The following is a 27,927-nucleotide window of genomic DNA, read 5'->3' as shown; positions in this document are numbered from 1 at the left end:
AGCAGGTTGGCGTCTCAGTCCCGAGCCGAGAGCCGCGCAGCTTTTCGCGTCCCAACTCCAGCGCCGACCCGGACCAGACCCTGACCCACAGTTTCGCCAGGGGCAGCACCAGGAGCAAGGCTCCCCGCAATCACTTTCTCTGCGCGGCTCCGTCACCCCGGGGAGTCCCAGGTGCGCACCTGCCAGCTCCGCCTTCTGCACCTGCCACCAGCGAGCCGGCGCGGGCACCGGAGCGAGCCATGGCCAACGCGGGGCTGCAGCTGTTAGGCTTCATCCTGGCCTTCCTGGGCTGGATCGGCTCCATCGTCAGCACAGCACTGCCCCAATGGAAGATTTACTCCTACGCCGGCGACAACATCGTGACTGCCCAGGCCATCTACGAGGGGCTGTGGATGTCCTGCGTGTCACAGAGCACCGGGCAGATACAGTGCAAAGTCTTCGACTCCTTGCTGAATCTGAACAGTGAGTGCCTTCCCCACCCCCACGACCGTGAACCTGAGACCCCAGGCCCCCAGGGGCTCCTTTTTTGGGTAGAGGCTACCAGTTGATTCCGTGATCTAATTACATGATGAAACTTAAGTTGATCAGGTCTTCTGATCATGTGCTTTGTGGTGAGGAAGCAAAAGAACTGTGGTTTGGGAAAAGAGACGCCCTGGGCTCAGCTCTGATTTTCCCTCCAACTCCCTGGGTGACACGTTTCTCCTGTAGGTGTGTTTTTATCTTAAATTCCCTTGAGAGTGAAGTGGAGATTGAGTGGGTGAAGGCCAACCTCCAACTTCAGATCGAAGGCCTTTCCTGGACATTGTATAAGATTCAGTGTAAATTGAAGAATGGTTGGGTTTGGGCAAGAAAACCCTGTGCTTTAAAAAGTTCAGAGGCTGGTAGCTTTTCCAGATTCTACATTTACTAGACAATCCCAACATTTTAGATGAATTGTGAGGGTTTTAAAATCTATCTTTACTATGAGTTTCCATAGTAAAAGTCACATTCCTACATGGACTGTCCCAACCCAGTGAGTACTACCCACACTTGAGCTTGAAGGCTCTGATCCTTTTGAGTTTTGAGATCCACTAAGTGTGGGGAGGCTCCATCGCATTCTCTTCCTTGACTCGGGGTTCGCATTCAAGCTGGACTCTGCAGAGGAGGCAGATTGTGTCATGTCATTTTGGAAAGTGTAGGCTGGTGGCAGGTGGAAAAGGGTGACAAGAAGGAAAAGTTCTAAATAAGCTCCCATCATAACAGGGAGGGAAGAGTGAGGGCATGGAGAAAATGTGGCAGAGGTGACACAGTTGAGGAAGGCAGAACTCAGCCGGGGAGGAAGGTAGTGAGAGACACAGTAGGTCTTCTCCAAGCTTCCGTCTTCCTCAAAAGAATGTCTGTGTAACGCACGTCCGTTCTTCGGTCAAGTGGGAGAGGGTTATGCGGAGAGAACTATTTCGAGAGATGTATTTCTAAGGATGATGGGGAGAAGGATGATAGAATGGCCTTTTTACTTTTATTTTTCTAGGTAAAAGCTTTTGAGTGCCTTTTCAGAAATGCATTAAATTGCCACTTACTTAGGTCATAACAATTCATGGCTGGAGTACCTTCCTTGAGGTACTCCACTAGTTGTCCTGCACCTGTGTGCCTCGTATGCCCTTGGAGTAACTTGAAGAAAAGTTTCCTCTGTCTTTACCTGGACAAACGAGCCTGCCCGTCAGTCCCCTTTGTGTTCTGAGGGTAAGCCTCGCTGTCATCATGCAAACTTACTTCTGTTGACCTGTCCACCTGCTGTGTGTGGTTTTGTCAGAAACCATACAGTTTAGAGTTATTAAATCCGTTCTGAATCTGTTCAAACAGCTTGAGCACCTGGTCCGTCAATGTGCATGGTGGTTTTGAGTGTTCTCGTTTCAACTTTTCAAAGTTCCCATATTGTTAGGATCCCTTTATACCAAATATAAGAAGTATATTAAGTACGCTCCGTTATGTAATCATTGAATCTCCCCATGAAAAGACGAATGTGTGTAAGGAAATGATGTCAGGCATTTTGCATGTCATGCTAAGGACTTGGCAGATGAAGAAGGTTTTAAGGGCAATTCCAGAGAGCTCTCTGATTCTTCTGATCAAAACAGTTCATTCTCAACACATTTAACTAGGTTTCCTTTTACTTCCTTAAGCCACCAAATAGAATCCATGACCAAATTGATCCATGTTGTAAATACTGCAACAGGTAGGTCATTGCTATACATGATAAAGTGTCAAAATGTTTTACTTCCATTTATTCCCTGCTAATATAGCAGTTGTGGTTTTTTGAAGCTATTGTGGAAGAACTAAATACACTCCCCTGCACATTTTAGAGATTGCTTCCTGATGATTTAAGTCCAGATCAGATTCCTCTTTTTGTTTTGGTCGAAACCAGGATTTATCCAAAGTGGAGGTGAGGCCTTTCTCTCAAAACTGATTCCCAGAAGAGGGAGCCTTGACTCACAGGTACTTTCCCAAGCTGCCAATGACTGACCAGATGCCTTTGAATGAAGCCTAGTGAACCTGTCTCTGTTTCTCTGCCTGGGCTGTGGTCCTCACCCTCACCTAATGTAGAGACCTGGGCTAGTGGTGATTCATTGGCTGGATTGGATACAGTTTTGTAACATCTAGAAGAGAATGATTATCTTATGTGTAAGTAGTGTCCCTTGTAAAGGGTTGCATTCCAGGAAGTGCTTTTAGCTTATAGCTTAACTAGAAGTTTCCTGAAATTGTACCTTGTTCTCTTTGCCAGTCGAGCCCACTTGGCATCTTAGGGTGGAGATAGAGAAATTTATCAAGGTTTGTAGCAACAGACATGTTAAAAGCCCTTGATCCCCTGCTCTAACTAGTGTCAGCTATAAAAAGCATGTGGCATTCATAAAATATCTAAAGGAATATAGGGTATTGAAACCAGTATAGGAAATGGGATACAACAGGGCTTTTTTTTTATGTGGTTCTTGCAAAGTAGTTTATTAAAATGTAAACTGAGAAACTTCCTGGGGGGTGGGGGGGTGGGGGTGGGGGTGGGGAAATGTTACACTGTGTATTGTGGTTTTACTATGGCCGAAACCATTTCAGTTCCATCCCAGGTATGAGATGCTCATTGACAAGATGACTCCTGCAGCTGAGAATTGGCATATACAATGAGGAGTGCCAGATACAGCTGCAGTAGACTTTTCCTGATTAAACTGTACATCTCACCTTGTGTTGATCCAGTTCTCAAGCTTTTGGCGAGCTTGTGTCTATTTTATGTAGTTAGTTCATTGTTTCTTCTTGCTTGATTTTAGTGGTGAGAGTGGTCCAAAGGATTGGGCTGTCCAAGTAGGCTGCAGTGTGGGAGGTGTGCAAGTAGAGAAGTAAGCATTTTGTAGGAATGTTGTAGGGAAAATCCAAGCACCAGACAAATGGAAGGTTAGGCTAGACTCTCCTAAGTCTCATGTAACTTTGGGATTCTGTAATTTGTTTATAAGCTCCTCTAGCCTGTTCCACTTGCTTTGCATGAACCCACATGTGTGTAGGTGTGCTTAATGAGTATGGGTTGTCAGTGAGGTTTCCCAGCACTCTCCCCATGATGTCAGGCTCAATCAAAGAGACGAAATCACTGACTTGGATTTTAAGTCTTTAAAGCATAGTCAGAGAGGAAGGTACTCACATTTCCCCAGTCTACATAATGCATGCTGCAACCGAGGGGTGTTCAAGGGGCCACTGGTGTTCGACTCTGTTTCATGAATTAGTTTCGACTCTTGGAATGATGAAAGTAAAAAAAAAAAAATTAAAAATCTAGGCTTGAAATCAGAAGTTCTCAATGCTTACCCTAGTTTTGTGCTAAGTAGCTATGTATATTATGGTAAGCCACTCCATCTCTCTGGGCTGTAGTTTTCCCACTTATAAAATAGGGCAGAGCGAGGGGGATGGAGAGATGAATCCATGATTCATTCATCAACTCAACAAATGTAAGCCAGGCCCTATTCTTGCTCCCAGGGATACAGCCGAAATGATTTAGAAGGTGCCAGTGTTGATTCCTGCCTGTGCCAACATTCTTTGTTACTGACTGCCATGATTGAAGGCAAAGAAGCAAGTGGCATAGTTTAGGTTTCCCTGATGGGAGCGATGGGTAATTGGTAATATGGAAGCTTACATTCAATCATGAGGCAATTTCTCTAAGAAACAAACAAAAAAGATAGCGAGACTACTCAGGACATCCTGAGAAGTGCTAAGTCCTGACTCCTCCCAGACCACTTCAGTGACTGTGGCAGTGTTCTGAAGTCATACGCAGTGGCCACCAGCTTAGGCGTCAATAAAATGGAAATCATAACAATGAGAACTCTTGAGAAACTTTGAACTTGAGTAAAAGTGAAAAAGCCATGGGAGTATATAGTTCTGTGAGTCTGTGATGAGCTCATTTAATTGCAGGGAAGAGAGCGTTTTTGTTTCAGTCACCCAATGGTTCATTTACTTGCCTAACACTTATTAAGCAACTACTCATGCAAAGGGCGACCACGTGAGGGTGTGGATTTAATGAAAATCGATTTTGTTTGATACATACTGCGTAAGGTAGTGATATAGCAATATGGCCAGTAAATAGCATACACAATTATACAATGCCAAGTATCTACAGGAGACTTTGCTGCTTGTATAGTAAGACTTAAAAAAAAAAAAGAAACCTTTAGAAAAAAAATGGACATACTTGTCTATACTTGTCTTTCTACACTCATGTTGATTAACCCAACTGTAGTCGATCAGTAACTTCTCACTCATTTCTTGTCTTGTAAGTAGAGGTCTTTGTAAGTACTTTTTCAAATTATACTTTCGGGTCGAAAGTGGTGAGAACCCCTTAGGGGGTCTTTAATCTCAAGATTATCGGTCTAGGTAAGTGTAATTAAAAGACTGCCTCCTCTATTTACTGCTGAATAATGATGAGAAACAATAGTGTAACTTCTGAATGTTTGCTAACCATTTTCCCCACAGACAACTGTAGTCAGTGATAAGAATATTGTAGAGGTGTCTCCAAACTTAAAGGGCCAGGAAAGGAACAGATTGCTTCCAGAGTTGATCCAATTAGGCCAGCTCAGAGTTAATAGTTCAAGGCTATACTGTATCTATCTGGTCTAAAATGCTGTTTTGTGGCTCTCAAAGATTTCTCAACTTCTTTATCCTGCTCATCATTATTCTACTAGGAAAAGAAAAAAAGAAAGAAAGAAAGAAAGAAAGAAAGAAAGAAAGAGCTCAGAAGCTCATTCAATGCAGAATTCTAAAATTTTGAAAGCTAAAAGAATAAAGAAGTTAAGCACAAAATATGATTTGTTCCCTCCTTGTATAAGTTTCTGGCTTTTAATGATTGAAACTAAGTCTAGCTTTATATAGGAAATTTTTACTCTACCCAGGCTCACTAAGGAGGCGTTGCTCATGAGTATATCAAAGACTAAGCTAAACACCAGAGTATTTTCTCTATTGTATTAGTGCAAATTTGAAAAAATAAAAACATGTTCTAATTTGAATTCGTTGAACACAGGTTGAATAACCCATGTAGCTTGCCAGGTACTGTTCGTAGTGTTTTGGATGGAACAAATATCTGCCCCAAGACCTCAAGGAGCTCACAATTACATATTTTAGAACTCTGGCTTAAAAGGCTTCCATAAGACCTTAATTTGAAGGATTCATCTGGTTCCAGCTTAAAATTGTGCAATTTAGATTCTATCTCTACATAAAATTCTCATAACTTGTAACACAACACTTGCTCACTTTGACTTTGTAATCCATTGTTACATATGCCTAACTAGTGAGTTTTCATGTTGTTATGATTCTCAGCCTTTTTTTTAACAACCTCCCCACCCCACACATATCAATATAGTTAAGAATTCATCCAAATCTCTCCAATGAAGCAAGATGAGATTTTGTGTTTGACGTGCATCCAGTATTGTACCATAGAAATTGTGCAAGTCAGTGGATGCTGAGACATAAATGAAAAGAGAGAAGGAGAAAAATACTGCTTTGCAAAATAACACTATTGGTTTATCAGATCTTTAAAAACGAAACATGATCTCTGTTCCATTCAGCTGATATGATTCCCAAGCAATTTTTTTTCTATTTTCGCCATTATTTTTTGTGCATTGTACAAATAATTCATTATTCTGTGAAGAAATAAAACAGAGGGGGTTTTGTAATGAACCAAAGAAAATGTTTCCTCCCCCTTAGAAGCTTTGTGAAATAAGGGGAAAGAATAAAATGGGTATGGCATGAACCGACTGTGCTTTCCCGGACGACTTGAAGGGGGAAAACTTAGAGATGAAAACTGTGAATATTCGATCATTCCAGGTGAGTGCAGATGGAGACGTGGAGTAGTTTATCTATGTGTGCTCCCTGTCTGGGTGGTTTTATACAAGTGTGACTCATGAGACTGAGGCACAGTAGACTCCCCGTGAAGAATACCTTGTGATTCAAGTGCTCAGACCTGCTGGGCTGGTGGCCTGGTGTTTTTACATGAAGTGCAGATCAGGATGATTATTACAGTCTCTGAGTCAGGTTGGGGGCGCTACAAGACAAACAAAGTGGAAAACTTGGAGAGACATCATAGTTTAACAATAAAAGTGGTTAATAAAGGTTGGAAAACTGTTTATGAGAGAAAAAGGCAGAAGAGGCTAAGAGATGTGGAAGGCTGCATGTAATTTAAGGGCCATCATGGTAAGAATATTTGCTAACTGTGCTCTCTATATTGAAGGTAAAAATCCTGCCACCCCTTCTTTTAGCCCCTACAATGACTTCTGATTACACTTAGAATAAACACCGAACCCCGTACTCCAGATTGCAAAGCCCTGCATGATCTATGCCTTCTGACCACCATGCTAAACCCACCTCATTTTATTTGTCACGTTCTGTCATCCTCCAGTAGAGTGACCCCCTGTCCCCATTTGCCCAGGATTCAGGTCCTTCTCAGGAGGTAGGACTTGTAGTTTTAACACCAAGACAGTAGGGTGCCTGAGTAGGCCCAGTAGGCTAAGTGTCCAACTCTTGATTTTGGCTCAGGTCGTGATCTCACAGTTCGTGGGTTTGAGGCCCCACATCAGGCTCTGCACTGGCAGCATGGAGCCTGCTTGGGATTCTCTCTCTCTCTCCCTCTCTCTCTCTCTCTAAAAATAAATAAATAAACTTGGGAAAAAAAAAAAAAGACAGTGCCAGGCAAACAGACAGGAGTCATCCTATCCTCCTGGCATATGGATTATCTTTGTGAGTTTCAGTATTTCCTCTTCCGGTATTCTTTTGCTCTCAGTGGCATTTGGAACCAAATCTGAAATTTGTGTTATGTATAAGAACTTAGTTATTTTGCTTTTCATTTCCCTATTACATAATGATTGTCCTTGCAAAAACTGTTGGGAAATGAGAAGGAAGGACACACTGTAACTGTGGATTCCTTGGTACTTACCTCCTCTTACCTCAGGATTGTTTGTGATTCCAAGGAAGAAGGTTTACGTTAATCTTATAAGCAGCTTCAGTTCCTGGGAAATGCATACGGAACATGTGTTTTCATTCAGCAGTTCTTATACTACCCTGGAATCTTAAGCGAAGTGTGTGGGTAGGGTACACGTGTGCCCACACATGCTTATAAGGACGTGGATATGTAAGGGGGGGAAGGTGTTTCCATTTTGGCATGTAATTAAATCATGGGGCGCCTGTGTGGCTCAGTCAGTTGAGCATCTGACTTCAGCTCAGATTATGATCTCGTGGTTCACAAGTTCGAGCCCCGCCTCAGGCTCTGTACTGACAGCTCAGAGTCTGGAGCCTGCTTCAGATTCTGTGTCTCCCTCTCTCTGCCCCTCCCCTGCTCCTACTCTCTCTCTCTCTCTCTCTCTCTCTCTCTCAAATAAATAAATAAATAAACATTAAATTTTTTTTAATCAAATAAAAATTTATCTTGGCTTCCATAATATCTCTCAGATACAGTAAAATAAAATACCTTTGATTCTTGTGATTTTATCAGAGATTGGATGTAAATATTAAAACATTAAAATTTAATGATGTTTTAGAAATCTTTAGAGTTAACTGCGGCTGGGAATGTAAGTTTTCAGCCTTGAACATAATAAGACTGAGCTTAAGTATCAGTCTGATAATGAGATACAAAACCTTTCCATCATGTCAGCCACTTTTGCAGACCATCAAGAAGTAAGGTGTTCCAACTTCTTGGCTAGAGATATCGTCATTCACACTTTCCATAATAGAAGCATGGTCCCAAAGAATAATAAGCAGCTTACCCAAGATGGCACGGTATGTTACAATGTAAATAATATTTATATCTGCAAAAATAATTGTCACATGTGAACACTGTCAATAAGATAAAGATCTTTATCTGAAGGAGGAAAAAAATCTACAATTAATCAAAGTCATTTCCCCATAAGTGAGTGAAAAAGTTGAAGGGGAGAAACTTTTTTTTTTCAATCTGTGCCTTCATTCCACAGTGATGGTATCATGGTTTTTACTCTTTAGGTAACATACTGGTATAATCTCCCAAAGCCGACTGTATCTATTTGCTCATGATTTAGTACACCAAGGACAATAACAGGATATGAGAAAATTAGTGGAATCTTGAGAAATGCTACATTAAATTATTGTCTGCTATTTTACAACCTGACAGTTTAATCGTTTTGGACACTGGTGATATCTCTGAAAATATAAAACTACTATGTTCCAAACTAACATCTCAAAGTTTATTTGGTTTTGTTCTAAGAAAATGCCATTGATATCCCCCACCCCCAGCCCAATCACTGGAGACACAAATGTTACTTATCCAGCCATGATAATCTTTGAGAAATTCGTTACTTGTCTTCTAAATTCACCTGTTTTTTTCTGAAGCTTGATGACTGGAGTATAAAGCCATTGACTATTACCAAAGTATATTGTAAGCCATGTTAATTATAAATGGTTTAACATTAAGGATAATACATAGGATTGTTATTTCAGAATTAAAATACTCTGCTAGTGAGGATTAGAGATGTATTAGTTCTGCTAAACCTATTCAACCAGGTCATTAATTATTTTTCTAGAGAATTTGAAGTTCATATTGAAAACATAAAATGTGAGAGCTGGAGGACTTCTTACTCATCATCCAGCCAGGCGTTTCTTTTTCTGGAGAGGAAACTTTGTTGGTTACCTGCAGAAACATTGCTGGAACTGGGCTGTCCTGACTCCTAGTTCATTTTTATCTCTTCCCTACAATATTGGAATATACTTGGCCTTCATTCATTCTCCTCTTGTTGGCCTAGGCATCCTTTTTCCATGTTGTAAAATGTTTCCTTCCAGGCACTTTGCAAGCAACCCGCGCTTTGATGGTGATTGGCATCCTTCTGGGACTTATAGCCATCTTTGTGGCCACTGTTGGCATGAAGTGCATGAAGTGCATGGAAGACGATGAGGTGCAGAAGATGCGGATGGCTGTCATTGGGGGTGTGACATTTCTCATTGCAGGTAAGAGTGGCCCCGTCCCCCTGCCCCCCGTGTCTCTGGCACAGTTGAAGACCTCGGTTTCGGTTTCCTGAGAGTTTATTGGATTGGTTGCACTTAAACTGATTTATTTAAGCTCCTTTCAGATCTTGAAGGATGTATTTCGGTTCCTTTAAGATCTCAAAGACACAGAAACCTTGAGTCGACTTTCACTCTCTCAAATAGGATCCAAATGAAAATTTGAGATCTGTGCTCATGGCGGCAGAGGGTGGGGGGCAGGTCTGTTCATTGAGGTCCCAGGTGCCGGCTGTTTTGCTACAACCTGTCTTCCAGGTGAAGAGAGGTATTTTCTATTTGGCAAACACTAAGGAACAATTCTATATGATTCAGAAATTTTCTGTAGTGTCTCCACAGACACTATGAAGCAGAGATGGGGAGTAATGACAGAGAGAGTACGTGAAGATTGTGTGAATTGTACAGGTCTGTGAGCAATGGATGGGATTGAGGTTTTTTGGAGAAAAATGAGGACAACATTCCAGGCAGACAGATCTGATTCCAGAATAAATAGGATGTATTATAGAGAAGTGAAGAGAAAGGCCAAATGGAGTAGAGGTGGAACGTTGGAATGGCAGGAAATTAGGTAGATGAGATAAGAAAGAGAGAGCCTTGATAAAGTAATGAAGTTTTGCTTTCCATAGACAACATACATGTATTTGTTGCTTCATTCAAGTGTTGATTGATGTGTTACATATGTGACCTTTGAGAAAATGAGTACCAGAAGAAGACGTGGACAGTTCCATTATAAAATTCTATAATAAGGGGTGCCTGGGTGGCTCAGTCCATTAAGTGTCCAACTTCAGCTCAGGTCATGATCTCACAGTTTGTGAGTTCAAGCCTCACGTCAGGCTCTGTGCTGACAGCTCAGAGCCTGGAGCCTGCTTTGGGCTCTGTGTCTCCCTCTCTCTGCTCCTCCCCAGCTCATACTCTGTCTCTCTCTCTCTCTCTCTCTCTCTCAAAAATAAATAAACATTAAAAAAAAACTTTTAAGCCTATAATAAGAACTATATTAAATAAGATTGTTTATATGTATGTATACATATATAAATATGTATAAATGTGTGTATATAAAATAATAGACTACTATATAAATTATAAACAGTGTATATACCTTCTATAGTATATGTAGTAGTCTATTATAGTTTTTTAAAATGACACTAGTGATATAATCTACCATTAGGAAGAGCTAGAATTAGACTTTCTTTTCTCATTTTCTCTTTGACAAAAGACTTTGTAGGGCCTTTAGCCCAGCATCATATGTGGATTTTACCAATAGTGAAGGAAGAGTGTCTGTGGCTTTACTAAAGATTTGGCTAAAGGGATCAGTCTTTGAATTTATTCAAATTAGCTCCTGTCAGAAAAAGCACGGATGGCATTTTATTCCCAACAGTTTGGTCCCAAAGGCTATGAATAAATTGCATAGTGCCCCTTCTTCGCTTACCTTCTTATAACTTCTGTAAGTGCAACACCCCTGCTTCTGTTTTATGGTAGTGAGGGTAGCAGGTTCCGGAGCCTTGTCATCGGTAGCCTTTGTCTCGGTAGCCAAAAGCAATAGTGTTTTCTGTCAAGTATTAGAGACAATTAGATTGGGCCAATTTTGGCGGGGAGTAGGAAGGGGAAGGGGGAGGAGGGAGTAGCATGGACATATTTAATCTGTTTATAATGATAGTTTTATAGAATTACTGCAAAAAGAAGCTACTTAATCTCTTTGGATAAGAAATACTGAGATATTTTATACTTCTTATAAATGATAGAAGTAATTATGTTGAGTAAGTAGTTTCCCTGGTATTACTGAAATAGGAGGTGTGTGAGAAATTGAGGGCATGCTACGTAAATCGATCTAGCATATGGCACCTCACCAGTTCTCAAGGCAAAATCTGTCATGTCTGGCCAGTGGGGCAGTAGGATTTGGTCCATACTGAGACAGGTCCTGCTCTTCCCTGCTATCTAGTTGTTTACTTTCCTTTTGGTCCTGTAGAAATGTAAATTTCGAATTTGGGTCAAGAAAAATGGAGAAGGGTTTTCATCTTCTCTTTTGCAAGTGACTGTCTATACTAATATGGACATTGGCTTTATCAGAAAGTTTAGTACATTAATGTGTAACAATATCTTTGAAGGAGATCTTAGCTGACACCAAGCTGTTGAGTTATTTCCCAATGAAGTGTTATTTGTACCTGTGACCTTGGACTGTAAGTGAATAAGATGATATGAAGAGTGTAAACCATGCCCAACTTCAACTTAATATTTTTGCCTCTCTTAACAGAATACTTGGAATAAATCATGTCTGAATCTCCAGGCTCCCTCAGTTAAACTTGTCTAAATTAAAATTGACTAAATTAAAAATGTCAGCACTATTGATGAGATTCAATTCTTGTAAAATGCTTATAAATGAAATGGGTGTATATTTTATGTTCATTGTTCCACAATGATTAACAGTCTTTTGTTTTGAATTTCTGTAGGTCTGGCTGTTTTAGTTGCCACAGCATGGTATGGCAATAGAATTGTTCAAGAATTTTATGATCCCATGACCCCGGTCAATGCCAGGTAATGCTATTCATGCATAAAATAGTTTGTTCTCTGAGAAAATTCCCTTTTTATGTTCTGCAAAGTCCAACTAGTGCTGTAACTTCCCAGATTTGCTGGGAGGTTTATGAAATTTTAGTCAAACTTGAAAATAATCTAAAAGGCCTCTAACTGATGTTAAAATGAGTTTTAACAGCCTATATTGATGACAAAATTCGCTTAAAAGTAGAACATTTCCAAGCTTTATACTTTTCAAGTATATACTGGACCTTTATTTCTTGTTTATTCTTTTAATATCAATAAAGATGTTAACATATTTAACATTTGCTTTTTGAAGTATATCCCAATACTTACTGCACTTGATTGATTGATTATTTGTAAGTTAACACACTGTTTATGATTGGTTGAAAAAATAGTACTACTGTAGAGGTTAATGAATAGTACTTCAATCCCAACAGTTTAATTTTATTTAAGAAAAAAATATATAACTTATTTATGAAAAAAATAAGTTGAGATACTACTTTGAAATTTTCTGTTCCATAACAGCTATAAAATTGGCTTTGCTAAGGTCATTTTTCTTAAAATTGCAAGTTGTAGAAATAACAGAGCTGATTCTTAGCTCTCATGTAACAACACTCTTTGATCAGCGACAAGGCTCTTTGTCTCACTGTGTTCACATCATTAAGGCCTAATAACTGCATTCAAAGTCAGGATGTTAAGGTATAATTATTGTTTGTTTAGAGCTAGGATGAATGGATGAAGAATCACAGTGATTGGAGAGATAAGGTGTGCTTCTCTTCTTGTAATCACCCACATCTAGGAGAACACATACTGCAGTGATCATGATCCTGTTGGAGCCCATCCCCTAAGACTTACAATATAGGGACGGAAATTGCAAAGTCTCAGTAGGCTAAAATTTTATCAGTAATGCATGTGAAAGCACTTCATAAATTGCTTGGCACTGTATACTTGTTATTTACATGGTGTTCCATGATCCTGAAAACCATCCACTGAGGCAGACGAGATTATCCTGCTTTAAGAGAAGCAGAAACTTAAGGCTGGGACGTGAAGGTACTTACTAGCCAAAAGTGCAACAGTGGAGAATCCAGGCCTCATCACTCTAGATCCAGCCCTCCTCTACTCTGTGGTCCACCATCATTCACAGATCCTCTCCTCAGGAGTCTGGCTTCATAAATCCACCTGGATCAGCTAATCTGAATGGCCTGTGGATTGCTTAGAAGTCTTTTTTTTTTTTTTAAGAAAACCATACATTTCTGACTTCAGTGTATGTAGGTATCTAGGATCAACTTTTGAAATTTTAATAGTCTCCATCGCTCTCTAGCAGTTTCTTTACAGGATACGATTGCTACTTGGCAAGAGCATAATTGTTCAGTTTTAGCCTGAGAATCATGGTCCAAGTCATAAACATGCTTTACAGGTCTCCTACATGTGGTAAAGTCTTTGGAAATATTTGTGTGATTAACCTGGTGTTGCATGCCATATTGCCTGAGCTACTATTGCAAAGTGTCTACAACTGTAATGTAAACATTCTTATATGTATGTATTCATAAACCTTAGAGTACCTCCCCCAAGGGATCATGGGGGATTTGTTTTTAATTGGAAAAATATTAAATGGATATGATACTGATTTCCATCCTTAATTATATTATAAAAATTTTCAATGGTTCATTGATTAAACAAATGCATTGTCTTTTCTTTTTAGGTATGAATTTGGTCAGGCTCTCTTCACTGGCTGGGCTGCTGCTTCTCTCTGCCTTCTGGGAGGTGCCCTACTTTGCTGTTCCTGTCCCCGGAAAACAACATCTTACCCAACGCCACGGCCTTATCCAAAACCTGCACCTTCCAGTGGGAAAGACTACGTGTGACACAGAAGCAAAAGGAGACAGCACTATCGAAAGAAGTAGAAAATGGACATTGTAATACTGTCATTGACCTTAGACTTTTGACTATTGTAGTCTGAACTGTGGTATTACCAAACCAAACCAAACAAAACCAAAAAACAACAACAACAAAAAAAAAACAAAAAAAAAAACGGAAAACAAAAAACCCGATATTTAAAAAAAAAATACCTGTTGCTAAAAATGGCTCAGTCTTATTTTATCTCCTTTCCTTCAATACAGGAGGGAAGCCTTTTCCATTTTTATTACTGCTTCCCACTGAGTAATCACCTCAAATGTGGGGAGGGGGCGCTCCATAAATATATATAGATATGTATATATACATGTTTTTCTATAAAAAGTTCGATAACAAAAGCTCTTATCATTATATTGGTACCATTATACTTAAAGTATATCGGAAAAAAGAAAAATATATTTAATTCTATATTGATTGAAAAAAGCAGTTTATTTGGTATATTTCTCTTCTTCTTTATGGACACATATATAATAGGTCAAGTATCATTTTCCCTCTTTCATGAGTTTTTAGTGTCTTTGACAGAAGCCCTAATCTATTTTATCAAGTATGACTTTTTTCACTTCTTCACATGTGCCCTTTTCATGTGCTTCTTTTATATTATTTTTATTATAGTCTTACACTATGTGCTTTGTCATCAGTCATTTTTCATGTCTTTATTGTGTTTTTTTCATTAGGTTGAGCTTAATATTGAATCTGATAACACATTTTATATGCCTACAATTTAATGCCTAGAGTCAGTAAGAATCTCTTACAAATCAGAGTGTTAGGAGAATATCTTTCTGTATGACCAGATGATATATTCCTGTTGACCTTCCCACATGATTTCTGTACTCTGCCTTACAACACTCTTATTTGCTTTGAAAATATTTGTCTGATTGAGTTGCTGTGTGCTACTTTCCCAGGTGTTGTAACACAATTTTATTGATTGAGTTTTTAAGCTACTTATTCACAGTTGTATATCCCCCCAAACTATCTTTTTCTCCCCACACCCCCTCAACCATATTGTTTTCTCATATGTAATTATCATATAGTTTACTTCTTTCTAGAAAAAAATGTCTCACATGTCTGAATGAAGTGCTAAACTTCCTGTAGTGATAAGCTGATGACGAATATTCCCTCTCTAGCTGTAAGCGAGTCACTTAATCTTTCTCCTTTTTTCCCATCTGTCAAATTGAGATAATGATACTTAACCAGCTGGTAGAGGCAGTGTGAATATCAATTAGTTGATATTATTCTCATGCTTTGAACATGAACTATGCCTAAGTAGTGTTTTTATTTGCTCAATTGGCTTTTAAGAAGTCACTGAACCCAACCTCTACAATGCCTTTACATCGCCCAGCACCTTCCTTTCTCTATTGGTCCATTTCCTTTCTATCAGCTGTGTATGCCATGCTATTGGTTCCCTGTTCCATTTTAACAATTGCTCTTCGTGTTCCTGTCTGAGAAATTACTACTTCACTTGAGCAAGATGATGTAATGGAAGGGTGTTGGCTTTGGTGTCTGGAGACCTGATTTGAATCTTGGTGCTATCAATTACTACGTGAGTTTGGGCAAGGCACTTTGCTGCCCTAGATTTATTGCCTCATCTGTAAAAAGGGGATTGTGACTCCTGACCTGCCTACCTCACAGGGCTGTTGTGGGGATCCAGTAATATGGGATACATGTAAATATGGTTTGATAAGGTAAAAAGAAAAATACTCTATGAAAAAAGAATTAAGGATTTGAGTGCATAGGTTTTGGGTTGCTTTTCAAATCACTGAAAAGAGAGAAATTTTAAGAAATGGCTTTCTTGCCTTAATCTCTCACATGATGGGACACTAAAGTGGAATTCAGCTTACTAAATGGAAAAGATTCTGAGGAAGTCTTAGTTTCTTCAGTCAGTATGGCCTGATGCTTTTTGTGGCTAAGCTCTTCTCCTTTCAGTAATGCAGACTTGACTTAGCACAAGTTTGCAGATGTAATGGGTAAAACAGGAGTGTAAGCATTAGCAAAGGCAAAATATGGAAGATTTTTTGAATTATAGTAACTGGCCAGCATATACAAGGTGTTGCTATTAGCTGGCATAATGAATTGGGAATGGTAATTCATGGTGAAACCACATGGAGAAGTTATCCAAAGGGCTGCATCATATGAGGATATGAACCAGAAAATTTTAGTGTGTCTTCCAAATCTGAAACTCTATGTTCTTAGAAGGTATAAATCAAAGAGACTTTCTACTTACATACGTCCTAATGATGTCTGAGTGTAAATGTATGTGGCTACTGGTTGCTAAACTCTACAGAGAAATTGATAGTCTAAAATGGCCAACAGAATTGGTACACCAGAATTTATCCAATTCTGCTATTTTTGTACTCCTCTTCTGTGCCTGGAAACAGACAAATAGATATTTTGGAGTTTTGTAATGGGAATTTGTATAAAGCATTACTCTTTTTCAATAAACTGTGTTTTTTTTAATAAAAAATAGCTTGTTTTTCTAATTATTTCAAGATCGTCATGGTTGGAAGAAGTTATGGTTTAGGATAGGATCTGACTCACTGTACGTTCCTGGGAAAGTGCTATTGTGCCTCTGGGCCATCTATCAAGTAGTTGAGTAACTCTACCCACTGTAATGGCCTATTTCTCTCAAACTTGAGTTTCTACCTCATCAAGGCTGGTGATAGAAGAGAATTCCAAGAGAAGGTGCTTTATTTTCCTCATCCACAAATAGGGGACATGCTACAAAAGATGACTAAATGGTAAAATAGCCATTGTATAATATTGTGCAAGCGTAAGGTGGTTGTGTTCCTCAGAAGGTGGAAGAGTGACAGACGGTAGGCTAGAAATTCATTATCGTTTTTGTGATGATTATCAAAACTACCTCTGAGGAAAGCAAGTGATGAAACACAGTCACTAATTATCTGAAAATATCAATAATTGATAAAGCCTTAATTGTAACCCCTCCCTGGGCAATTTTCATATTAAAGATATAGGCTTGTAAACAAATGATTGCAGCTCTGTGTGGAAATTCAGACATCAACAGGATGGGTGAGAGACTAAGGTTGTCAGTCAGTTTGATCTAAGCTATTTGAGCAGATGCAACAGAATCCCAACTCTTTCTGTAGAATTTAAATTTTTGGGGGTAGGGTCCAGGCCCATGCAGTTTGAGAGGAGATAAAATGCGTAGGTGCTCCTGACAAGAACTCTGAAGGGAAAAGCCTGGATTGTAAATCATACCGAGTAGACACCCACTTCTGTGTGAGCTCATCCTTGTTGGATGCCATTTTTCTGCAAACCATGCAATTTCCCCCATCTTTTAGCACTTCCTATGTAGATGTGTGTCCGGTTCAGGGAAAACTCCATGCCATTTTTATATTCCCCATTTGTAAACCTGTTGCTAATATCCTAATAAAATCCAGTAGTGGATACTTTCCCTTCTCTCTGCATGTGGCAGAAATGTAAGATTTCTGTAGTATCCTCCTCTCCCAGCCTAGACATATTCCATGTGTCCCCAGCCTGCCCTAAAATCTCTACAGTTAGCTGGTACCATGGAAACTGACAGAAGTCAGTGTAGATTCTAGGGTTATGGGGAATAGCTTGTTGAGTCCAAAAATAATCAAAAACATTCTCAATGTTCTGAACTTCTGCAAACCTCATGGCATTTTGTATACTAGACTTCCATTGACAGGTTTTTCCAATATGGCCAGTATTGGCAATTGGACTTGAGATATGAATTTACTCAATTAATACTTACTGAACACCAATGATAAGTCCAGTGTCCGTGAATGCAGACAAGGCTAAGTGATGTAGGGTACCAACAGACCCTGTCCTGGTGGTATCTCATCATGATTTTGATTTGTATTTTCCTAATGATGAGTGATGTTGAGTATTTCTTCATGTTTCAGCCATCTGAATGTCTTATTTGGAAAAATGTCTATTCCTGTCTTCTGCTCATTTCTTAATTTGGTTGTTTTTTGGCTGTTGAGTTTGATAAATTCTTTATGACTTTGGATATGAACCCTTTATCAGATAAGTCATTTGTAAATATCTTCTCCCATTCTGAAGACTGCCTTTTAGTTTTGTTGATTGTTTCCTTTGCTGTACAGAAGCTTTTTATCTTGATGAAGTCCCAAAAGTTCATGTTTGCTTTTGTTTCGTTTGCCTTCGGCGATGTGTCTAGTAAGAAGTAGCTCTGGTAGAGGTCAAAGAGGTTGCTGCCTGTGTTCTCATCTAGGATATTGATGGTTTCCTATCTCATATTTAGGTCTTTCACCCATTTTGAATTTATTTTTGTATATGGTGTAAGGAAGTGGTACAGTTTCATTCTTCTGCATGTTGCTGTCCAGTTCTCCCATTACCATTTGTTGAAGAGACTGTCTTTTTTCCATTGGATATTCTTTCCTGCTTTGCCAAAGATGAGGTGACCATATAGTTGTGGGTCCATTTCTGGGTTTTCTATTCTGTTCCATTGATCTATGTGCCCATTTTTTGTGAAAAATAAGTCAACCAGAGAAAGACAAATATCTTATGATTTCATTCATATATGGAATTTAAGAAACAAAGTAGATGAACATATAGAAAAGGGCAGGGGAAAAGAAGAAAGGGAAACAAATCACAGGAGACTCTTAATGATAGAGAAAAATCTGAGGGATGATGAGGGGATGTCGGAGATGGGCTAGATGGATGATGTATATCAGGGAGGGTGCTTGTGACGAGCACTGGGTGTTGAGTGTGGTTGATTAATTACTGAGTTCTGTCCCTATAATCAATATTGCACTGCATGTTAACTAAGTAACATTAATAAAATAAAATAAAATAAAATAAAATAAAATAAAATAAAATAAAGAAAAAAAAGACCCTATCCAGATAATGAGCAGGGTGAACAATTATTATGTGGGAAGAGAACTAAACTTGGAATCTAGCACTGGTTCCACCATTGATCAGCCACAGTGAGCTATGGAGAGCTCCATCGATTTTTTTTTTTTTTTAATCTGTAAAATGAAGAGCTTGGCCCCATGCAATGGTTCTTATCCATAACAAAATCAGATTCACCTATGGTTTTGAAATGTCCCATTTCTAGGGTCTTACCCCAGATCAGGGCAATCAGAACATCTGAGAGGAAGTCCCAGGTAGTAGCTTTCCAGGAGACTCCAATGCATGAACTGGGTTGTAAACCACTGGACAATGTCATCCTTCAGCAATAATGCTCAAAATATTTTTCTGGCTAAACACACACCCAACTACTTCATAGATTACATTGTTGTCTAATTACCCTTTCTCTAATATTGTGGTTTTATTTTCCAGTTTTAGGGTTTTGGTTGGTGGTGGTGTGTGTTTGTTTGCTGAGGGGAGAGAAGGAGTTAAAGGGAGGCAGTTTTAAGAGGTTATTCTCATATTTCTTTAGAAAAATAACTTCTTTTCTTGTCATTTTCTATTATTTTTAAGTAACCTTCCAAAGTAGCCATTAATGCAAAAGAAATTATTTATTAAAGAACAGCCTTCTACTTAAAAATAACATTCTCTCAAGAGGATAAATGATTATAAAACAGAGCCTGAGTTATTTTCCTTTGCTACAGGAAATTTTCAGAAAGTCCTTAGCTAAATCATAATTTTACTTCATTTGTTTTTAATTGATTAATTATTTTATTTCAGTTTTTTCATCATCTCTATGACTTTTTGTCTGGATTTCCTTTCCCCACAAAAAGAAAAAAGTAAACACACACACACACACACACACACATATAATTTGGAAAAGGTAAATTTTGAAAACTGGACAAGTATTTCTTAACTAAGTTGACCTGAATTAAATTACTTTATTCTCCCAAAATGGATATTTTTCTTTTAACCTAGCACAAAAATGAATTCCATATGGGTTAAGGACTTGAATATGAAAACAAAAACTTAAAAAATTTCAGAAGAAAAAAAATTGAACAGATTCTTTACCATTAATTACAGAATTTTTTTATTAAATAAAACACAAATGGAAACCATTTTAAAGGAGATATACAACTACATTAAAATGAAGAACTTCTGTTCATCAAAAACATGATAGGAACATAAAAAGAAAGTCCATAATTGGGAGGAGAAACCATGACATAACATATAATAAACAAAAAATTTATATCCAGAATATAAAAAGAACACCAATAAATCAATTTAAAATATATAACTCAATAGAAAAATAGCCAAAACTCATGCAAAGGTATTTCACAAAAGATGAATGATATAAGGTCATTAAAGATATGAAAATACGCCCAACTTTATTAATAACCTTAACAAAAAACCTTATATATAAAATTAGTGAAATGCAAATTTAGGCCATAGGCATACTCCATAGATTGGCAAAATTTACAAGTCTAATGATACAAGTGTTGATCAATGGTGGTGAGTCTCTCAATTGGTCCAACCAAGTTTGAAATACTGTTATATTATAAATTTAAACATCCAAACTCCTATAACAATGAACTACTAGAAAAAATCACATATATACCAGTATACATGAATACAATTGACCAATGTAGTAATTTTAATAGAAAGAAAACTGGAATTCTTTCAAATGTTCACTGGTGAGAGTGTGATAAATTGTGGTGTATTCATACAATAGAATATCTTGTAGCAGTGAAAATGAAAACAGTACAGCCATACATAAAATAAAGTATTTTATGTAATCAATGATTATGTTATTTAGAAATGTGATTTTGAGTGATTAAAAAAAAAAGTCCTACAGGGACACACTGAGTATAATACCATTTTTATAAAACTCAAAACTAAGTAATATATTGTTAAGGCATATATACATAAGAGACAACCTATTGAGAAAGAAAATCCTGGGAATGATAGACACAAAATTCAATACAGTGTTACATCTGGAAGAAGGCCTGTGGTGAGATCAGTGAAGAGCTTACAGACATGGATGTTGTTAGCTATGTTCTAGTCCTGGGTTTGGTAGAAGGTTCACAGGTATTCATTATATATAATTATTATTCTTTAAAACTTACATATATATTCTTTTGTTTGTATCAAATAGTGTATTGGAAAAGACAATAAAGAAATGTGTTATAAAACAAAGAAATGTCAACAGGCTTTCACTTCTATGTCCCATTAGCTAAAATGGTATTCCTGTGGTCACATTCCACAGCAAGTTGGGAAGTTTAGTTACACAGATGAGCACATTGTTGCCCCTGAGTATCAGATTTTGCTTGTCTCATTAGTTAGATCACCTCAACCAATTTACTAATGTCTCTCAACCTCAGCAATAACATGTGTGTGACTTAACCCACAGAGTTTTAGTAGAAATCAAATGACATTACATAATGTGAATGTCCTTTGTAAACCAAAAACACTGAACAAATATAAGGGATTATGCTTTTCAGGCATAATTCTCTTGGAAAAAGGAAAACCGTTATCTATTTATTTTTAAAAAATGTTTAATGTTTATTTATTTTTGAGAGAGGGAGAGAGAGAAAGAGTGAGAGAGAGCGCAAGTGAGGGAGCACAGAGAGAGAGGGAGACACAATCTGAAGCAGGCTCCAGGATCTGACCTGTCAACACAGAGCCTGACTCGGGGCTTGGACTCACAAACTGAGATATCATGACCTGGGCCCAAGTCAGACGCTTAACTGAGCCATTATCTTCACAATTTCAAGTGCACAGTTGATTGGGTAGGGTCTTTTCTCTGATTTCATATATTAACCAACCTCCGTGTCTGTCTTTCACAATAATATATCCACTTAGAATTGAGAGACCCATATTACAGAATCAAAAAGCCAGGTTAGCATAATACATCATATAGACAAGCACATTTCCTGATGATGTGACTTAAAAAAATGATAAAACATAAAATGCACATAACATTAAAAATGTCTAGATGCAGCAACTTTACTCTTTTACATCCTCATGAGATGTTGGAAGCAAAGCAATTTTGTTGAAATGTTATCAGTGAAACTGTCCTCTGCACGTTAGTGCTTACTCTGTGCCAAATTCTGATCCAAACAGAAAGTATAGAGATGAAGAAAACATAGCCTTTGCCTCAGGGCCACCTTTTTGCAAAAACCCAGAATGATACCATCCTCACTGTGGTCTACAGGAGTGATGTACCATAGAGGTTGCGCAGTGAATAGCCCAGAAGGCCATACACAGGGGCTTCAAAAACAGAAATTATGAGAGAAATAAAAAATTAATCAACCAGGATACAAATTCAGGTTGTGAGAGAAACCTTGAATGACCACTAACGACCAGAGAAAAACCATTTATTTCCTATTCTTCAGAGTGGTAAAAGTCTTAAAACCTAAAAACACCAAGTGTTGGCTAGGATATGAAGGAATGGGTTCTCAATCTCATTTACAAGTGTGAACTGGTAAACCACTAACTATAGAAAGCCAATTTCAAAACACCTGGGAGAATTTCTTCTTTCACTGTGATCTGGCAATTTTAACTTGAGATAGAAATCCTTGAATAGCAAATACCTGGGCATACCATGATTGCATGCATATAAGAGGTGAAACTGTTGGTGTTGAGTGCTAAGGGAAGCCCAGAAGCAGGGAGCAGTTAATAACTTTAGAGAGTTGAGAAAGCTGGTAGAGAGAGAAGCACCAAGGCATGGTCAGGACAAAACAAAGAAAAGCATTCCCAGTGGAGGGCAAGATGTGCACAGGTGAAAAGGCAAGCAATGTGGTGAACAAAACACATAAGTTATGCTAAGCGACTCAGCATACTTAAAGCAAAAGTGAACAGAAAGTGTAATAAAGATAAGGCATATGCAAAGATTCAAGTTTCAGATTAAGAAATTTGAGTAGGTGCTTCCCTATCTACAAAGATTAAATAAATTTTTCTCTGAGAATTAAAGGGAAGATCTGATACAAGCTCTAGAGTTTAAGAAAATTTGGCACTAGACATCTTTTGATACTGGACATCTCTTGTGATTTTTTTTTAATGTCCAGTAGTCACTCCTCCTAGTAATGGCACTATGGTTTGTTTCAGATAAATATCCTATATTACTCTCTGTAAGTATTGTTCAGATGGCCTATCCTACCACCCAACAGGATAGAAACATAGGTGTATAAATATCTACAATGTTTTTGAACATCAGTATCTTCCACATTTCTGGCAAAGCTGTAATAATTGTTATGAATATTATTATAGAATATAGAGGAAAAATAACCAAGACTCCCTTAGACGTGCATATCCAATTTTCCATCTGCATTTCATCACTAGGAAGATTGGTGTGTCTGATGGATTCTTCCTACATTATGGTTCTTAATATTTCTCTTGAAGAAAGAGATTTAATCCATCAATGAACCCTGTCAACTTTACCTTCAAATTTCATCCTGAATCAGGTTGTTTCTCTCCATCTGTTACTGCAGTCCAAACCATAGTCATCTCCTACCAAGACCAGTAGAAGAACCTCCCAAATGATTCCCTGCTTCCAGTCCTGTGCCCTACAGTCTATTCTCCAAATAGTAAAAAGATGGATCTTTTGAAAACATAAGTTAGGTAATTCTCCTATCTTTGCTCTTCACAATCCTCCAGAATTTCCAAACACTTTAAAATAAAATCTGACCCGAGGTGTCTTCCCATCCTTGTAACTTACCACTATCCTCCTAAATCATTCTGCCCCAGCCTCTTGTCTCATTGTCATCCTTGTAACGCAACAAGCAAGCATCTTTAATTTATTGGTTTTCTCTGAGCTTCACTTTTCTCAGAATTGCAAGATTTCACCATACCAGAAAAGTCTTATCTAATCACCCTATTTGAAATGGTGCCCCATCACTCTATTCCTTTGTCCTGCTTCATTTTTCCTAACATGACAGCAAGGGCAGAATGTTATACTGTATACTTATTCATGTGTTAGTGTATTGCCTGACTGTTCCTCTGATTAAATACCCAAAGAAGACAGGAGATTTATATATTTATGTAAGTTTTATGTTTGTTCACCACTAGATCATAGAGTCTAGGACCATAGAGTTTACCCTGTAGTATAACTCAAGTAGTGGCTAGTAAATAAATTCATTAATCAAGTGAATGATTATTTTAAGGCAGAACATATGAACCAGGTTGGGCCAAAGAGATTTCATTCTTTTTGTTCATTCTTTATTATAATTATTAGTGAGGAAAACTCTCCTTTTCTATAATTTTTTAGATGAAAAAAGAAAAACATAAGGCCAAAAAATAAATAATAAATAAGGTCATCTCTATAAGAAACGCAGCACTGCAGGATGGAGAGGAACAGTGCCTAATAACGTAATGCCAACCCGTAGATGCAGCCACACCAAAAATAGCTGTAACTCTGGACTTTTGGGTGCCAGTACACTACTTATTTCTTTTCTTTAAAAACTTCAATGTTTATTTATTTTTGAAACAGGGAGAGCAAGGGAGGGGCAGAGGGAGAGGGAGACACGGAATCTGAAATAGGCTTCAAACCCTGAACTGTCAGCACAGAGCCCGACATGGGGCTCGAACTCACAAACTGAGAGATCATGACCTGAGCTGAAGTCAGATGCTTAACCAACTGAGCCGCCCAGGTGCCCCTTTTATTTTCTTAATGCCTTTGACTTAGATTTTTGTCATTTGCTTCTGAAAGAGTCCTAATATAATTACCAATCTCCTCATATAAAAATAGATCAAGTGAGATCTGGGAAGATGGTGGGGGTGGGGGGAGAGTTTTCACCAAATTCACAAAATTAATGATGGAGCCAAGATTTACGCTTAGAACATCTGAATCCAAATCCTGGTCTTTTTTTACTCTATCGCTTAGCTGGCTGCACAAATAGATTCAACCACCCCATGATCTTAGGTTGTTGGGCATTAACAAAACAGCCTAGTATTTGGGCCAAGAATCCTAGGAAATTAAGTAGATTGAGATGAAGTTCCTTGTATTATTTAATCTTTTAAAATTTAAACTGCTACTTCACCGTGGGGGAGTCTAGCTCAGGAAAAAGAAAAAAAAATCCTTTAAAGAAAATATGAGGATTAATCCTCTCAGTGAAACTTAAGCTATAGGTTCCCTGAAGAAAGGAAAATCACTTTTATAAAGACTTGTTTTTCCTCAGAAACTTGTAACATTCATGCTTTTTTTTTCTTCCCCTGGGTTTATTGCACCTCACAAATCTTTTAATTCCCTGCATCCGGATGAATGTAACTGAATCATAGTTTCTGTGCAATGCTGTGGAACTGCCAACCCCAAGTTCAACCTTGGGACTGTCAGAGTATCTAACAAAGTGTGGAGCTCAGTAACTGGCACAGAGTAGGCATTTGACACGGGGCTCCAACTTATGAACAAACCATGAGATCATGACCTGAGCCAAAACCAAGAGTCGGATGCTCAGCCCACTGAGCCATTCAGGCACCACCCCCCAAACCCCAAACTTGACATATAGCCTTTACTCAACATCTCCACCATAAGTCGAATAGGAATCTCAAAACAAAACATGGGCAAAACCAAATTCCTGATACCAAAGCAAACCAAATTAAGAAGGTCTCTCCATTCTCAGTCTAAGTGTGACTGCCTCTTCAGTGTTATGGGCCAAAGTCTTAGCTATATCCTTGACTGCATTTTTTGGTTTACACACTATATCCAATCCATCATTGAATCCTGTGAGCTGCAGTTCAAAACTGATCTCAAATCTACCTCTCAAATCTAACTCTCACCACCTAACTCCAAGCCCCACAGTCTCTCATTTAGACTACTGATGTTTTATTAGACCTTTTCATTGTTCACTGGGCTTTAATCCTCATCTACTTGGAGTCCAATTTCTAGGCAACAGCATGATTATCTTAAAACCCAAATCATAAGTGTCTTTCTTCTACTTAACACCCTCCACAGTTTTTACATTTTACTTGGAATAAAATTCCAATCCCATACCTTGGCCCATTGTCTGTAAGGACCTCTGTATTATATGACCCTTGCTTCCCTCTCTGATGTCATCTCCTTTCCCTCACTCATTCTCTGTTAACCACAAATATTTTTCCCCTACAAAATCCATATTACCAACCTAGGACATTTGCATTTGCCATACCATTTGACGACATAGCTCTTCCCTCAGCTATCCACATGGTTAATTCATCTCTCATTGCATCCAGGTTTTTGCTCAAATGTCACCTTGTTCAAAAACGCTTCTTGACCAATCTAAACACAACAACATGTAACCCAGACCCTCATCACTGTCTAACATCGTATCTGCCTTTTATCCATAATTCTTATCTACAATAGATACAGTATATGCTTATTTGTTCATGTGCATATCATTTGTCTCTGACAGAATGCACACTTCATAGAAATGGAGAACTTTTCTTTTTTTTTGTTTTTATTTTTTTTTAGCATTTATTTATTTTTAAGAGAGAAAGAAAGAGAGAGAGAGAGAGAGACAGAGCACAAGCCAGGGAAGGGTATAGAGAGTGGGAGACACAGAATCCAAAGCAGTCTCCAGGCTCTGAGCTGTCAGCACAGAGCTGACATAGGGCCTGAACCCATGAGATCATGACTTGGGTTGAAGTTGGTTGTTTAACCAACTGAGCCACCCAGGCACCCCGAGAATTTTTCTGTTTTGTTCATTGCTGTATTTCCAGCTGCTACAACTGTGTCAGAGCAGGTATTCAATGACTTCTTAATTGATTAGTAATTAACTTTTCTTCTTTTCCTTTAACATTGTCCTATACCTTGTTCCATGGATTCTTAACAAAGAAGAACAGTAATAATTTTTTATGTCTGGTTTTTCCCACATCCTTTGTATAAGATATAGTATTATATTTCTGTTTTAAGATACTCATTGTGAGATGGTAGAGGCATGGGAGAGAAGATGAAATGCCCTGCTTAGTTACATGCTTGTAGAATTCCAGGGATGAACTGACCACCAGGAGGGGAACTTGTGGAAATGAAAATGATAAGTAGGAAGGCAGTATTTTCTCTTTGCTCAAAATTTTCTTCCATGTAGGCCTGAATGAGATCCTAGAGGTCAATGGTGCAATCTAGACTATGTTGAATCCTTCTTCCAGCATCCTGCACGAGTGATCAACCCTTTTACCTCCAAAGGCAAGAAGCTCACTGAAATGCAGGGCCATGGATGTCATAAGTCAGAAACTCCCCAGTAAGCTCTGTTCTCTGAATTATCTTTCAGTACATTATGAGGTTATATTCCATTTGTCACTAGAGATTTCTTTTTCCTGCCAAGTCCCCAGAAAACTACCTTCCAGATCCCCTGTCAGTCTTGATCCTTAACCAAGTGTGAAAGCTGTCATCATTTCTAAAGCTCACATCAGGCCCTTCTCTCTCTGCCCAGCCTCAAGGCCTTATGGCTACATCATCAGTCTTTCTGTAACTGTGACTCATCTCATAGATCACATCAAAGACACACTGGTGCCTGAGAACCTCTCAGGAGAGACTCTTGCTGGGAACACACTCAAGCATTAGATTTTGTGAGGCTTGTCAGTGCCAATGAATAGTAATGCCAGCTACAGTTCTAAGAATGAGGAGCACCCACTTAGACATGAGCCTTCTTACCTCTCCCTAACCAGTTCTGGAGTCCACAATGACAAATATAGCTTAATGATTAAGTCTTTTCCATTTACTACTCTGTGACCTTGGTGAGGTCATTAATCCTCTCAAAGCTTCAATTGCCTCAGCTTCAACTGGGAATTATGAGTACCAAATTTTTTTGAGTTGATGTTAGTATTAAATAGTTATATTTCTTGTCCATAATAGTCACTCAGGAAATTTACCTACTATTATTCTTTTCTTTATAATGGCATGGGGAAAACATATATTTTAGTTTATCTTCTCATATTCTTTGCGACTGGTTCAGCAAAAGTTCTCACTTATATGTAACTGAAAGGTAAGACTTATCAGAATGTGGGATGCCTGGGCGGTTCAGTTGGGTAAGCATCTGACTCTTGATTTCGGCTTAGGTTGTGACATCACATTTTGTAAGTTCAGCCCCATGTTGGCTCTGCATTGACATTGCAAAGCCTGTTTGGGATCCTCTCTCTCTCTGTCTCTGTCTCTCTTTC

The 27,927-nt window shown here is 38.4% G+C and overlaps 1 protein-coding gene across 2 annotated transcripts; it reads left to right on the top strand.

Annotated features, from left to right (window-relative positions):
* Positions 1-27,811, top strand: CLDN1 (claudin 1). 2 transcript variants are annotated; one of them, XM_047875837.1, is made up of 7 exons: positions 1-462; positions 9,295-9,459; positions 11,952-12,036; positions 13,739-13,922; positions 22,838-22,843; positions 26,135-26,139; positions 27,801-27,811. In XM_047875837.1, exons 1-4 carry the CDS (start codon positions 240-242, stop codon positions 13,899-13,901), a joined length of 636 nt encoding a protein of 211 aa, XP_047731793.1. In that variant the 5' UTR covers positions 1-239; the 3' UTR covers positions 13,902-13,922; positions 22,838-22,843; positions 26,135-26,139; positions 27,801-27,811. The 2 variants fall into 2 exon arrangements, with proteins under 2 accessions (XP_047731793.1, XP_047731792.1); XM_047875836.1 differs by lacking the exons at positions 22,838-22,843; positions 26,135-26,139; positions 27,801-27,811 and having other exon boundaries at positions 13,739-16,411.
* Positions 27,812-27,927: the final 116 nt, after the last annotated feature.

The sequence above is a fragment of the Prionailurus viverrinus genome, chromosome C2 (assembly GCF_022837055.1).
Source record: "Prionailurus viverrinus isolate Anna chromosome C2, UM_Priviv_1.0, whole genome shotgun sequence".
NCBI lineage: Eukaryota > Metazoa > Chordata > Mammalia > Carnivora > Felidae > Prionailurus > Prionailurus viverrinus.
Note: the sequence above shows the minus strand (reverse complement) of the source record. Positions and strands in the feature narration are given on the sequence as shown.